Source organism: Convolutriloba macropyga, chromosome 3, assembly GCF_964194025.1.
Source record: "Convolutriloba macropyga chromosome 3, txConMacr16.3, whole genome shotgun sequence".
NCBI classification, from domain to species: Eukaryota; Metazoa; Xenacoelomorpha; order Acoela; family Convolutidae; genus Convolutriloba; species Convolutriloba macropyga.
In genome coordinates this window covers 17,830,846-17,846,604 of record NC_134470.1, presented here as the reverse complement: position 1 = coordinate 17,846,604, position 15,759 = coordinate 17,830,846, and the positions used below count along the sequence as shown (strand labels likewise).

The 15,759-nt window shown below is 35.7% G+C and overlaps 1 protein-coding gene across 9 annotated transcripts in view; it reads right to left on the bottom strand.

Moving 5' to 3' along the window:
- Window positions 1-15,362, bottom strand: part of LOC142336018 (V-type proton ATPase 116 kDa subunit a 1-like) — a 48,181-nt gene extending 32,819 nt beyond the window's left edge. For 3 of the 9 annotated variants that reach the window (XM_075384493.1, XM_075384490.1, XM_075384491.1), the window contains exons 1-5: window positions 14,949-15,359; window positions 14,111-14,299; window positions 10,634-10,762; window positions 10,052-10,179; window positions 251-377 (exon numbers count right to left, since the gene is read on the bottom strand). In XM_075384493.1, the coding sequence (XP_075240608.1) occupies window positions 251-377; window positions 10,052-10,179; window positions 10,634-10,762; window positions 14,111-14,299; window positions 14,949-15,062 (687 nt within the window). In that variant the 5' untranslated portion in view covers window positions 15,063-15,359. Of the gene's footprint in view, window positions 1-250; window positions 378-9,911; window positions 9,998-10,051; window positions 10,180-10,633; window positions 10,763-14,110; window positions 14,300-14,948 lie in introns of all 9 variants that reach the window. The other 6 variants (XM_075384492.1, XM_075384489.1, XM_075384494.1 and 3 more) reach the window with 3 other exon arrangements.
- Between the last annotated feature and the right edge of the window lie 397 nt (window positions 15,363-15,759).

Here is a 15,759-nt window from a genome sequence, read left to right as displayed (position 1 = left end):
AGGCAGATTTTTGTGAGAGCAGAGGGTATTGGCCCCATTGCCGTAAAATTTTTTATTGCCGTAATCAACAGCACCGGCGACCAAGAAGAGAAAGATCAAAAAGTTGTTCTTGGCAAATTCAAATTAATCTAAATATCATACTTTTTACTTCCTTTCACATATTTGAGGAAAAACGAAGCGCCAAAATAAACCACTCCAAATTCATTGTTAGAATTCATAACGTAAACAGAAAAGAGTTGGATTTACGAACAGTGGTGGGGTCGATGAGTGGTTCCTCAATGTCAGCGTGTTTGAGGAAGACGTTTCCTCTACACACTCGCCACAACACTCTCTCAAAGGCACCCAACAGCTCCCTCTTTATCACTCCAGCAACCACACTGAAACAGTATATTTTTCATGTCCACAACTGTCTCTAAATTTCCATATTTTCAGAAATTTTGCATATAGTTCCGCTGCAAGTTGATAAAAAAGACGACATCGTCGCACAAACGCAATTTTTACGACTCAAATTGAAACAACAATTAGCAATGCGCATATTCCGATATTCTTGATAATAACCACAAAATAGCTCTCTCAGATAACGACCAGGAAAACGCAGATAGTTTGTGTGTTGAATATAATATTCCAATTTACCTCCAAAGTCTGTTAAAATATTTCTAATAGTTCAATAGATACTCTGCCATTCATGAAGTAGAGGTAAGTAACGCTTCTACATCATGATAGAAAATTTCAATAGCAACCGACTGTTTTTAACTTGTTTAAAATTTACTCAATCTGAAAAATAATGGTACAATAAAAAAAATCAAGGAAAGCGTGTCCCTCTCTATAACTCCAAAAAGTTGAAATGGTTGTGAAAAAATGAAAATAGCCCTCATTTAATCCCCACTAAATTGCACCGCTGTTTTCAAAACTTCAAAACTCTACGAAGCTAATTTGACGAGATATCATAATGTAAAGGACCAAACAAAGCCAGCAGATAGGCCGAAAAGTAGCCGCCGTAGAAACCACATACCGAAGTTGGGATCGAAACAAAGAATTCTTAGGAAATATTGACGACAGTAACATTTTTCTAAGTGTCAAACAGTTTCATTGGATAAAATAAATGTGGCAAAATCAGCCTCTAATATGGAGGAAAATAAGCCTAATACTAATACCAATGCACCCTAAGAACAGTTGATAAATTGCACTAAAACTTGAAACATTAATTTTCATTGCCCGGGCTTAATTGGTCTATCCCGTTTCCTTTTGAAGTTGAACGTATTTACGTAAATCTGCTCAATGAGTCGACCAAACACTTTTTTATTTAAAAAAGCTGCATTAAAAACAAATTGAACAGAAAAGAAAAAGCAATCAGTGAAATTTTTAATCATAGCGTTGAGATGGCCGGAAATAGCCGTCACGATCTTTTTTTTTACCACGCTGGAGTTGAAACAAGCAAATAATCATAGTGATAATAAATTGGCCACCTGTTATTTTGTGAAATCTGAGAGTTGGATACTGAGTGCAGTTTTTGCATGATAAATGAAGGACAAGGATTATAGAATATAGCTCCTACGCGAAAGGTTCAAAAACTCTTAGCTTCAAGAACTAGAGTAATTAAATTTATGGCACCGCTTAGATGATCTTCAATTTGTCTACGTTTTTATAATTCAAATTAGAAAAAAGTGAAGAGGTTATATAATCGGGCGAGAAAGTCAAAAACTTATCACACAATTGAAAGCTGACGCGAAAAAGAGTAAGGAATGACGTTAGACACGAATTGACTCAAGGAAAAAGGCACTAACAATTAGCTATTACAAAATAATTATTTGCGATCAAAATTCAAAACTTTAATCCTGGAGAAATAGAGGACGTAAGTTCGCAGAGCACAAATTGTACAGAAGTAGAAATCACTGAAATATAAGACATCAAATGGTCACAACAATCATCGAAGGTGACGAAGAAATAAAAAAAGTATCAGGACAAGCACTGACTAACAATTCAAACAATTGAAAAACTGATAACCCAGCAGCAAACCTCTTTAAAACAACTAGCCTCTGGTGGCCAAGAAAGCATATCACCCAACAGATTCAAAACAAAATATCAGAGCAAAAAAATATTCCAAAAAAACTCATATTTTACGTCATGTCATTAGGACACCTTACTGTATTCTGAATACCTTAAACACGATATTTCATTGATGCTATTCTACATAAAAGAACACACGAATTCCTTTATCAATTAAAACACGGGACAAAATTTACCTCCAAATTAAGGAATCAATTTTAACACTTCACACCAACTGATCGGAAAACAAACTCTAATTTTTTTTTGCAATATATGGTTGGTGAAATCCGCTATTATTGGGACTGAGCAACAAAAGATACAATAAATTGAGTACATTGAATAGGTTCACATTCGGCTCATTACAGCCCAATGGTACCAGTCATTAAAGAGACCAAATGCCAAAAGGACAAAACAAAGAAATGCCGTCAAAACTGCGGAACTTATCATTAGTTTATAAAAAATAGTCAAAGTTAAAAACTATTAGCTACTAGTTGAAGACATTGAATAGGTTCACCTTTATTTTTAATAACATCCACTAGAACATTTCCTTTTTAGACAAAAAAAGATTGGACGAAGGAACAACAAAAACAGGCAAAACTTAAAGATTCAGTAACATTTCATGAAATTAAATAGTGATAATGTCGTAAAGACCACAAACTTTGAACTCTGAGCATTAAATAGTTTTTTTATGCCTCATTATAAAGCCTATTCGACCTATCATTAATAGGACTAAGTGCTAATACAACAAAAAATCAACAAATACGGGCAAAACACAAAATATTTTGTGAAGAGAGATAGTAAAGAAGTCAGAAACCATTAGCCCATTGACCTTTGAAATTCGTTCGAAAAAACTACTGCTCGCTTCTTTGTTCTTTTCTACTCCGTGACTAAAATCACTAGAACAATTTGACTTTTCATTGACAACAATAAGTCGAAAAAAAGTTAGACAGATCTTAGACAGATTGTAAAAAATTACGATCAGATCAAAACGAGCCTCGCTGTCCCTTCGCGGCTATAAAAATTAATTTTGGTGCTTATTGAAAAAATAGTCACATCTTCCTAGTGGAATAACAAATTAAATCTTTGCTTCAAGATTCTCCAACGTGTCTTGGGTTCTACATTCGCATTCTACATTGAAGTCAGAAAAATTTGGCAAAAAATCCTGGTAAAAACACTCAAATTTTTAATTTTATTATACAACTGTTTCTTATTTCAAACAAAATTTTGACCAGATAACTGAAAAAAGCGTCAGAAATAATTCTTACTCGAAGCAAAACAGCTGAAATGTATCAACGTGTAATCAGTGACAGAAAAAAAACTACAGAAAATAAATGCAAAATGAATGAAAGTCGACTTAAGTAATAAGATAAGATAATCTCAAAAGCAAACATAGCCGGCAGATTGCCGGAAAATAGCCGCGATAGACGCTCGTCGCCTTCCATGAATTGAAACACCTAAAGAAATAAGATAGACAGATCGACCACCAGTCCTTTAATAGACCACAAGACTTTTTGGGTTAGCTTCGGACTGTCAATTTTTTGACACATACGTTCTATAAGGAAAAAGCCCTTAAATAGCTATGTCAAAATTGATATTCGAAATCAAAATATCAAGACTAATAATCACGAATTAGGGCATACAAGATTGGCACTACTTAGATGCACACTATTAACTAGTAAATCTTCATAAAAAATTAAAGTTCCATAAGTGAGTTCAGAAGTCATTTTTTTGAGTGAGGTAAGTCACGCAATTGACCTAAAAGCAGAAACGATGTCACGTACATAAATTTTAACTGCAAAGCAATAGAAGTCACTGAAGTCAATTCCAAGAAGTCAGGTCGTAAGAATCATCGATGGAGACGAATTAAAAAAAAACACGATGTCCCCAATAATAGCCGCTATCGCTTCGAGGCTATTAATAAGATCATTTAAATCTTATAAAACTGAATAAATCAAACAAAGTCCATAGATGAGCCTTCTTGATCTGCATTGGGGTGGGAACCGACAAAGACAAGAAAAAGATACTAAAAGTCTTATACAGATAAAAAAAAAATAAGTCCAGATCTGTTAGATAATAATGCTGACCACAACTTTTACAAAACTAACTCAAATTAAGCTTATTACCAACGCCGATTAGAAATTGCTCGAGGGAGCCATGATAATTAATACGCTATGACTTAATGACATGGCTTCATCGATTCATCCCGTTTATCGGATTCGGATTAATGCAATAAATTGTAATTCTTGTTATTTGAAATACTGATTGCGGTAAATCGGAAGACAAGCTTGAAAAGCGATCGTAAAAACAAAAAATGTTAAGGAAAAATAAAGCGAAGTAATAAAACTCCCACCCTTCACACCATGAGCATACGTCTCCAAAACGCTTACTGTGAATCCCATAGTTGGAGGCTAGTGCGCTGAAAGGCTCTAGGATAACTTAATGCCCTCTGGGCCCTACCTGTTTACCCCGTTTTTGGGGACGAAAAGTCAAATCGGTCAAGCCAAAAAACGCATACTCCTCAAGACTAATATAATTGCTACAAACTTCGTTTGAGAGCAATGAATCAAACTCAAAAATTTTTTGAGCATAGAAGTTTTACGTATTACGATAGGAAGTACATATGATACCTCGTGTGCTCATTCGAAGCTCAGTTGAAATCTTAAAACGTGACCGCAACTACAATGTTTTTATTAGTTTCCGATTTTTAAAACTGTTTCTAATTCTAATTTTATATTTTTAATCAAAATTTGTTCTGCTTAAAGTTACTAAAAATTTGAGAATTCCCTAACAAATTTTTAGAACTGGATAAAAGTTAAATAATATTCTTTATAAATTTTGTTATTGCCCTAATTTGTCAATGTTCATAGTTCAAACATCAAAAAAGATGCAACTTATATTTTGTTCATGAAATACAATGAAAAGTATCATAATTTATTAAGTACCATAAATTACTCTCGAAACTTAATCAATGTCCCAAGTTCTTCTAAGGTATTTATTTTTGACAGCAATTCTTCATTTGTTAGATTAAAAAACCTTCTGATTACTAAGTGCCGTAATCTTAACTTAAAATTTCCCAACTTAGAGTCAACTAAAAAATCCCAACGCATCAATTGTTCCAAAAAAACATTAAATTAGAGTGTGATATACTCGTTTGAACTTAACTTTTACAATTTTATTAACATAGCTGGCAGATTGCCAGAAAATAGCCGCAATAGATTCGTAGATCGGCCGTCTAAAAAAAACAGTAAAAAAGACAGACCAAAAAAATTCGTCTTTTCATTGAAGGCTGATCTGCTCTATTTTGATTAAAAATCTGTATAAGTTATTGCTGCCATTATTAGCTGATCTCAAATAACCTTCATTTAGAGTGACACACACCCATTTCACCTTATCTCTTTGAATTAAAGTAAATAAAAGTCAATTTCAAAGTGAGGAAGTCATTTTTGAGAGTGAGGTAAGTCAAGTGTGACCAAAAATTTAATCACGCGCATGAACAAAAAAAATCGCTCCACTAAGAGCGAAAAATGACTTCACATATGCAATTCAGTTGAAATTGCATGAACGAATGAACAAAAAGTGGCTTTGACGTCATATAGTCGTAACAAAAATCATGACGACGAAATAAAAAAAACCAAGAGAAGGCCAATAATAGCCCCAGCTATCGCTGTGCGGCTATTAAAAAACAATTGTTTTACTTTCACCTCTAGTGAAGTTTGCGCAATTCAACCGCAAAATCACATGAGTGGATGGCCAAATGGTGGCTTGAAATGAGCGTGAACAATCGGTCGTAGCAAGCATCTTGATGAAATGGAAAAACATAGAACGACTACACTTAAGACTACAGGGCATCAAAGGCTACAATAACATTTAATTGCAAAACTGAACGACTTCGCAAGGTAAGGCCTAGTAATGGACTTTCCAAAGTGTTTGTCGAACAAAATACATCAGCAAACTCGAGAAAAACCAAAAGAAAGAACAAAAAACTCCCGAAAACTGAATTTCCATTTACTTTACTTTGAGCTTCAGGAAAAACCACGCCTAATATTTAGAAGCTCGCTCAATGGCGCCCTTTACAACTTCCGCTCGACTAGGATCACAACTATATTTGCACTACAAAACTAATTGCTACGTGTAAACAGATCTTAAAACAGCCCTCAATTAATTAAGCCAAGTTAACAAGCTAAACCCAAAATTACTATTGTTTTTTGAGCACCCGAAAATGATATCGAAAACCAAATAGACATGGCAAAAACAAGCAATATGTGTAAAATATTTCCATTACATGAAAACTACACCTTGCTTCTCTACATGAGTTCAATTCTTCATTCACTTGATAAAAGCGCCACTGCCAAAAAACTTTCCCACTCTGCTGAGAAGTATGAAAAATTGGGGTCATGAACCTTCTCTTTTCATCGTCCTCTATTTGTTTCGTGAATAAAGGTTGATGATAAAATTGGACTTAGTTGAATTTGAAAAAAATTAACGCGCGAACTGATCTGAAGACAATGGCCAATACTATTCAAATGAAATAAGAAAACCAAGTGAAGGCCAAAAAAAACCCATTCAGCTAAACGTTTCGGATCTATGATAATACAATGAACTCTAATGGCACAAACAAAATCCGGGCAAAAAAGCTTTATAAGTAATCCTTAAAAAATTCATTGACATTTGAGCATTTTTGATTGAAGCTCAAGTTTAATCTTGGCATGCGTTTCAGGTACATTTGGTTTTTATTTTGGTTTTCATGATCACTCCAAACATTTTTTGTAAAAAAATATTACGGGCAGTGATAAAAGACATGGAATTCCAAAAAAAAATGTTTAAAATTTTTCTACCAAAACAATTTATTTTTTATAAAACCTATATTAAAAATGTCAAGTTGGCTTTTCATTCTTCTATAATTAATTTGTAGCCTTCCATTTAGCAGCAAGAAACATTTCAAATGCAGCAGCCATAAAGATCGATTGTGGTATTGCATCACCGAAGTCAAACGAAAAAATCTATAGCCCGCGGATTACCGAAAAATAGCCGCGAAATAGACCGCTGAAACCCACTAGTTAAAAATAATCAAAAAGACCACAAACAAAAAACTATGGTTCAGAGTGAGATTATCTTTGGAAAATATCCTTAATTTGGAATCAAATTTCAAAAATAATGTCTCAAGTATTATAGCCTTATAATTATATAGCTTGGTTTGAAAAATCTGTTTCAAAAAATCAAGCAAGTTTACATTTTACATTAGATTCAATGAGCGCGTGCAGAAGTCATTTTTTAAGTGAGGTAAATCATTTATCCCCAAAAATTTAACATGATAGACCTAAAATGTAGCAAAAAATGATGTCACGCACACAGATTTAGCTTCAGTCAAGTAGAAGTCACCAAAAAGTCGAACTTTGAGTTCTTGGCGCGTGATCAAATGGTCATAGCAAAAATCGCGAACAGGATGAAAAAATGAAAAGGACGAATGAATGAAAGGAAACTATGAGACCAATAATATCCTCCGCTATCGCTTCGCGGATATTCAAAAATATAAGCCGACTGAAATCAGACAAATTGCTCTTGAACAACAAGCGGGTGCTCGGTTTAATTGTAGCATGCTTCATGGGGAGGGAAGATAAGCATGTTAAAATGTCACCAGAGCTTTCATCAGTGGGAAATGAAGAATTAATGACAAATTTAGATCCAGTAAGACTTCAAAATATATTGAAAAACCTAACGGGCACGCAAAAGAATTATTGAAAGACACACACGCTAACAATAACTGCAAAAAAGATCTAAAAAATGAGCAAAAAAATTGCCACATTTCTATTTAAAATTGGACTTAGTTGAATTTGAAAATTAACGCGCGAATGGACCTGAAGACAAGGGCCAATACTATTGAAATGAAATAAGAAAACCAAGTGAAGGCCATTAAAAACCCATTCAGCTAAACGTTTTGGATCTATGATAATACAATGAACTCTAATGGCTCACACAAAATCCGGGCAAAAAAGCTTTATAAAAAATTCTTAAAAAATTCATTGACATTAGAGCATTTTTGATTGAAGCTCAAGTTTAATCTTGGCATGCGTTTCAGGTACATTTGGTTTTTATTTTGGTTTTCATGATCACTCCAAACATTTTTCGTAAAAAATATTACGGGAAGTGATGAAAGACATGGAATTCAAAAAAAATTGTTTAAAATTTTTCTACCAAAACAATTTATTTTTTATAAAACCTATATTAAAAACGTCAAGTCGGCTTTTCATTCTTCTATAATCGATTTGTAGCCTTCCATTTAGCAGCAAGAAACATTTCAAATGCAGCAGCCATAAGGATCGGTTTTGGTATTGCATCACCGAAGTCAAACGGAAAAAAATCTATAGCCCGCGGATTACCGACAAATAGCCGCGAAATAGACCGCCGAAACCCACTAGTTTAAAATAATCAAAAAGACCACAAACAAAAAAACTGTGATTCAGAGTGAGATTATCTTTGGAAAATATCCTTAATTTGGAATCAAATTTCAAAAAAAATGTCTCAAGTAATATAGCCTTAAAATTATATAGCTTGGTTTGAAAAATCTGTTTCAAAAAATCAAGCAAGTTTACATTTTACATTAGATTCAATGAGCGCGTGCAGAAGTCATTTTTTAAGTGAGGTAAATCATTTATCCCCAAAAATTTAACATGCTAGACCTAAAATGTAGCAAAAAATGATGTCACGCACACAGATTTAGCTGCAGTCAAGTAGAAGTCACCAAAAAGTCGAACTTTGAGTTCTTGGCGCGTGATCAAATGGTCATAGCAAAAATCGGGAACAGGACGAAAAAATGAAAAGGACGAATGAATGAAAGGAAACTATGAGACCAATAATATCCTCCGCTATCGCTTCGCGGATATTCAAAAATATAAACCGACTGAAATCAGACAAATTGCTCTTAAACAACAAGCGGGTGCTCGCTTTAATTGTAGCATGCTTCATGGGGAAGATAAGCATGTTAAAATGTCACCAGAGCTTTCATCAGTGGGAAATGAAGAATTAATGACAAATTTAGATCCAGTAAGACTTCAAATTATATTGAAAAACCTAACGGGCACGCAAAAGAATTATTGAAAGACACACACGCTTACAATAACTGCAAAAAAGATCTAAAAAATGAGCAAATAATTGCAACATTTCTATTTAAAGGCTGATTAAAAGAATTATACAATAATATCCGCTGTAATTGATTTCTAGGGTACAATCGTTGCATTTGCTGGTTCTTATAAAAATAAATCCATTATGATGAGCCTTGCGGCTAAGATCAAGTCATGGTCACACATAAAGTAGAATTAACATAATGCATGATTATTTTTGCGATCACTGAAAACTGAAGACAAACAACCGAACACAGTACAACACATGACCTTTTGATTCCAAGCTACCACACAATCACAGGCAATGCAATTTAACAAGACTTCAGTCCCAAAATAAATTTCATTAAAAACTTAAAACAGCTGCGAGACTAAACTTTCTGCAAAACTAAAAGCTATGCTCAGCATGCATCAAAGCTATACTAGACCCCGCATTTCAAAATTATGCAAGACCAGTTCCCGTAATCAAGTTTCTGTAATTTGTTATTGAAATTTTATTGTGAAATCAGTAATTTGCTTAAATCTTTGGAACGCACATCTTGATTTAACAAATCACTTGATAATATACCAAAGCAACGAGTAATTTCCAAATTCAGCTTCCGACTTAAGTTAAGCGTTCCAAAGACCGAGAGATGATAACATACACTGAGCGTTTAAAATGGTGTCACAAAGCTTGATGAAGTGCAATAAAGGGGAGGATGCATGTTTCACTATAAATAACTGCTTCACTACCGCCAGTGGCATTCTTACCCTAGCTTCGTGGCCCCGGGATCATCCGAAGTGGCCACTTGGTATTCGGGGTCAGATGCCCCGGGAGGACCGAACTGGCCTCCGCCCTGAAACAGCAAAGCATGCCTCATAAACACCCATAAATAACCAAATGTCCTCACCCTAGCTTCAGCGCGCCTCCGCTCTGATGTGCCTCAGAACCCGCCCCCGACTCAGGGTCCAGAAGTGCATCGCCCTCCTCGTCATCCGCACCTGATTTGGACGCCGGAACAAACCTATGGGAGTCTGCCTAAACCCACAATGACTGCCATAGAAACCCATCACACCAATAACTATCCAACTACCATTCTAAATCAATTAATGTCAATCGATAGAGAAATATCAAGTTATTACCACAAACAGTCATAGAGAAAACGATGCTTTCTTTGACAGGCAGAGTACAGGAAGTTCCAAGAGAACTCGGAAGTCGGGGACGGGCGATGGCTGCAAACGACCGATTACAGAGCAACCGCTAAATCTTCGTTTTTGACTAGATTTAGAAACATACGCTTGAATTATTTGGGAAACGCAACTGTCATCTGCCCAAATACACATAATTCATTTATATATGAAAATTAGCATCTGATCTTCGGCTGAGTGTAACATTAATTTTACAATGAAGGGTAAGAGTAAAATTTGAATCCGATTAAGCCGACAACAAATTTCCCAAGCACGGCAATCAGCAAAGCACACAGTGAAGTTACCTCTTGGAAGAAAGTGCTAGTCCTTAGGAGCACTTGTTTCAGTTCAGTCAGCTCCAAGAAGTTCTTCTGCAGTTGCTCCTGGTTCGACAGCAACTCACGCAACTCGTTTTCCAACTTCTCCAATTGGTTCTAAAACACGATTAATATAATTATGAAATTAGAAATTTTATAATTTAATTAGTTATAAACAAAAAGAAAGAGAATAATTAAAGCTTCGATCTGTAAAAAATGTACCAATGTCTGGAAAAATTTATTAAGTGACATGTATTTTCATGAACCTCGCAAGGTAAGTCTAATTTAAACACAAATCTTCAACAGATAAAATAACCGACAAATGCAGGATTTAACAGAGCAATTACGTCGATTGCTATAAAAAGTTTTTTTTCTTGATACAGGAGCATTGTGAGAACAAAAATGAATCCTCGCATGAATCGGAGAGCGCCCCTTAAGAAAATTAGAAAGCAAAAACTTCTAAATCAAGCGACGAACCAATCAAACGCAAAAACCTCGAATGACTTTAAATTTAGTACTTATTTGAGTTAACCTCTTAATAGAGATCTTCTTAACAAAAAAGCGCAAATTAACAATAAATTTGTCCAAAGTTTCCAAGCATAATACATAGACAGATGTATCAAAAACCTCAGAGAAAAAGGTACTGGGCCACAACTATGAGCCAGAAATAAATATTCTTAACATAACCAACTAAAAACGGAATTCTTCTCGCACAACCAGTAGGGCCTCTAATCTATTGCAGTTTTATTGGGGGGGGGGGGGGGGGTAACTATACAAAAATAACTAAGAGGGCTTCATATGACGTCTTAGGTTATTATATACCACTACAAACACTAAAAAAACGAACACTAAAAAATTAAAAAGAAACAAACTAGACCGATTTTGATGCACTTTTCATATTACTTTTAGCAGGCACTCAAATGCCGCCATTAGAGTTCAGCTTCTGCCACTTGTGAATGATAGAAACTTGAATCACGCAAAAGTTGGGATAAAAAAGACCAACAATTGTTTACAATAATTGCTTCGAGATTCGTTCGAGAGCAACTAACAAGATACAGCCTCTTATTATCATGCTTTAATGAATCAAAATTAACGAAATTCAATTTAGAAAGAAATTTTCAGAGAAAAGCATAACCGACTAACATCGAGCGAATTGCTCTCAAACGACCAGCGAGCGTTTGGCTTCGGTAGTACCCAGAGCAGGGGCATTGGGAGGAGGGGGCAACTCATGGGGCGCGGGGGGTAGGGTTGGGATGGCTGGACGAGATGGGGGTCCAAACCACCAGTTGGAGGAGGGTGGGTAAGTGGGGGAGGGGAGTGAGGATGTAGGAGAGGGGTCAATATTAAGAACCCTTTACACCATAAAACTGTCGCCTCAAAAAATTTTGAGTGAATCACTTTCTTAGAGACTGGTTAGGCGTAAGGCGCAGAGAGAACTTACTGCCCTGAAAGCGTTACCTTTTAATCCCGTTTTTGAGGACGAAAAGTCAAATGGGTCAGACAAAAAATCGTTCAAGAAACAAATCGCATAAAAAAGACCACAAGACTAATATAGTTGCTATAAACTTTGTCTAAGAGCAATTAAGCGCCATAAACGTGAATCAGTCACCGTGAAAAAATTGGAATTGGACTCTGGTTGGAGTAACCAATCGTATTTTTTAAATCAAGCATCCGCAGGAAATGAATAAAACTACTACTATAAGAACGATTTAACTACTATGGTGACCAAGTTTTCCCCGACAGGGGCATTTCCGACTATAATAGTTGACAAATTTAGCCAACTATTTACCTAAAAGGAGAAACTGGACTATTTCTCGAGAAATGATTGGTAAAATAAGCTATTACAAAGAAAAAAAAAGAAAAAATATACGCCGCAATTATAGCAACCATCTTAACAACAGTTTACTGCAAATTTCCAACCGTCAGGCATGTGTACGGCTCGAAGAGGAAGGCATCACAACCGCACATAAAAAGTAATAGCTGGGGGGTACCGGTGGTTTCAAGACCAGTAAGATTTGTCGCCCTATCAGAATTAAGTCACCAGCTCAATTTCTCATTTCATGTTTGTCGGCAAGAAATTTGAGCACCTCTTACTCTCCTTAATTTTTACGCACGTGATATTACTGGCATAAAAAATTTTTAAAATTGAATTTTAGATGAAACCTATTGAAGCCTGTTATCAGAGGTCACACTCGGAGAAAATTTGAACTTGAAAAGAATAGATGTGAAAAGAATAGCGCAAAAACCAATACTAATGAAATGACACCAACCAACTGAACTTAGAATAAGCAAACTCAATCAGCATTAAGGCTTACCAAACTTTATTCCAATCTTCAAGCTACTCTACTCGTGCTTATAATGTCAGAAAATTAGATTCTTTTCACCAATACCCATACAAATTAATATTTACGCACATTGAGAACCTCCGGGTAATACGAATCTCACCCATTTATCCCATTTTTGAGGATAAAAACGCAAATAATCAAATGAAAAAAACTGTCAGGCAAAAAATCGGTAGCACGAAAAACTTCATGAGACCAGCATGACTAAACTAATTGCTACCAACTTCGTTCAAGAGCAATTAATAAAAACAAGCAACTGACTAATGTCGGATTGATTGCTCTCGCACTACAGTCGGGGGGGGGGGGGGCAATTTAATTTAAGGATTTAGCTGAAAAATTTAATTAGGGGTGCAAAAACTACGACCTCATAGGGGGTTCGAACCCACGACCTACCGGATAACAGTCTAACATCTCAGCCACTAAGCTACATCGGCTTTGATACTCAACCACTCAAAATAGTTTTTATATTAGCAATAAATTTCATTTCGGAATGAGAACAATTGAGATCAATCAAAAGTGAAAAGAAGCGTGAAAAAGTTAGTTGAGAAGTCAAAGAAGTTTCCAGAACAAAAGCGCAAAAAGAGTCAAGCAAAAAATTTACATTAAAAAGACACGTACGTATACAATAATTGCATCAAATTTCACTCGAGAGCAATTAATCAGGTTGAAGCAAAACGATGTGATACTCCTTTTTAAACTAAGCAGAAAACGACTGCTGAAGAGAATTTATTGTACAAATGTTGCAATAGCTGAGACTGAGATTTTTAATTATGCTCACAACGTCTGATCTTCCTTGATAGTTGCTTTGAAAATTCATCCAGATTAATGAGATACAGATACAGCATCAAAGCATACAGATAACTGAAATTAACTTCGGTTAACAGAATTTCGTGAAATCTTGTTGAGTACAAAATGACGCTAGCGAAGAAATTCAGTTGCTGGATAAAAAATTAGCGATACGAAGATAAATTTTTTTGAAAAGTGGCCAAAACAACGTTGAAAAACACCTTGAGATAAAATAGCCTCTATCGCTTCGCAGATATTAATCTTCTGAATTGCATGAACTGATCAAAAAGATCAATTTATGCTTCATGTTATGTACATGATTAGCTGTAATACTTACATCCAACTCATTCATCTCCCTGGAAGCGGGGACTTGTCTGTTCTGCTCAGGTGGGAGAGAGGCGGGTATCTTGATGTGTGCCTCCTTCTTCACTTCCTTCTCTATGAACCTCAGCTTCCTCTCCATCTCATCACACCTGCGCACTTCGTTCACAAACTTACGCTGGAAAGCGTTGACCTCGGGGTTCATCTAAACAAGACAACAAGGTCATTTTCCGAGATAAATTTTCATCGGAAAGGTCTGCAATGACGCAAAATGACCTGGTTAGAAAAAATGCAACACTGAGAATGAAGTCATTTATACTTCGAAATCTTCAGTCATTGCCAGCAATGAACTCTTGCATTCTTAAGTCAGTTATCCACTCTCGCTACAAAAACTTGTTTTTTTTTAACAATGGCCTCCCATTTGGTACCAGTAGAGAATTGCCTCCCCTTCTAAACTACACTCGATATTATATTACATTATGCTCAACATTTGCACATAAACTTATACTGTTCAGACATTTTCCGATTGCTCATTAGATCGCTCTTAAATTCTATTCACGAATTGCCTCCCTTTTTCTGTAGGGGAGGCGATTGATGAACAGATTTAAAAAATGTAATTGAAAGCATATAAAAAACTGAAAGAAACCACTTTTTGAAACGTGATTGCCAAACTCTGCAGATCATTAGTCAGTTACTTTTTATCAAAGCATGGTCTCCAAAATGGCATTATTCTAAAAATTTGAACAGTTTGAGAATTACCATGGCAGGCAAACTTAAATCTCAGTCGAAAAAGGCGACAAATAACCAACGGAATGAATCCTATATAATGCATTAAAGGAAAGACTAGGACTCACATCTCTGAACTGTACCAGTCCAATCTCGCCCACTTCTCCCACGCAGTTGTACGCAGCCTCGCTCTGCAGGAACAGCTGGTACAGGGCCATCTCTTCACACCGGAACAACGACATGGCTCCGTCTTTCTCTCTGGCTCTATTCTCTAGTCTTCAATCTGTCCTCGAAGTACTTGTATCGCTCCGCTTCGTTTTGTAGTTAGCAAATCTCGCTGTATTAGCGTCGCACGACAAACCCAATGAAATTTAACCCAAATTAGCCCAATGCCAAATCTGAAATTTGCCACGTTACTAACCGCAATGCTTATAATGCTGTTATAGCTAGCATTTACCAAAATGGCAAAAGATGTGCGTTAAACATACAGCGTTAAATACAGTAAATACTGAATGGTTGAAGCTGTTTGTAAGCACGTTGGTATATCTGATGCTGCAATGCATAACAAGCTTCAAACTAGCTCAGTAAGATATTACATGCTCTGGTGTACTATAACACCAGCATGCGTATTTGAATATATCGATGTATTGTACGCATTATACTCAAAATAAAATTGGAGCGGATGTTCAATATTAGCTTGAAGCTCACAGAAAACAACACAGCATTGAATTAACTACACATCGTTCTTCACAACGCCGTTTATCAAAGCAACTAATGGTAATCAAACAAAGGAAAATTTCAAGTTTTCCTTAAGCTATGTCACACATGGCTAGATTCGGCACTTTCACCGAAAGAAAGTCTACCATGCAAATACGGAGCGAGATTGTTAAAAGGTAACACAAACTGGCGTTCACTCGAATATTAATTAAAGTTGCTAAA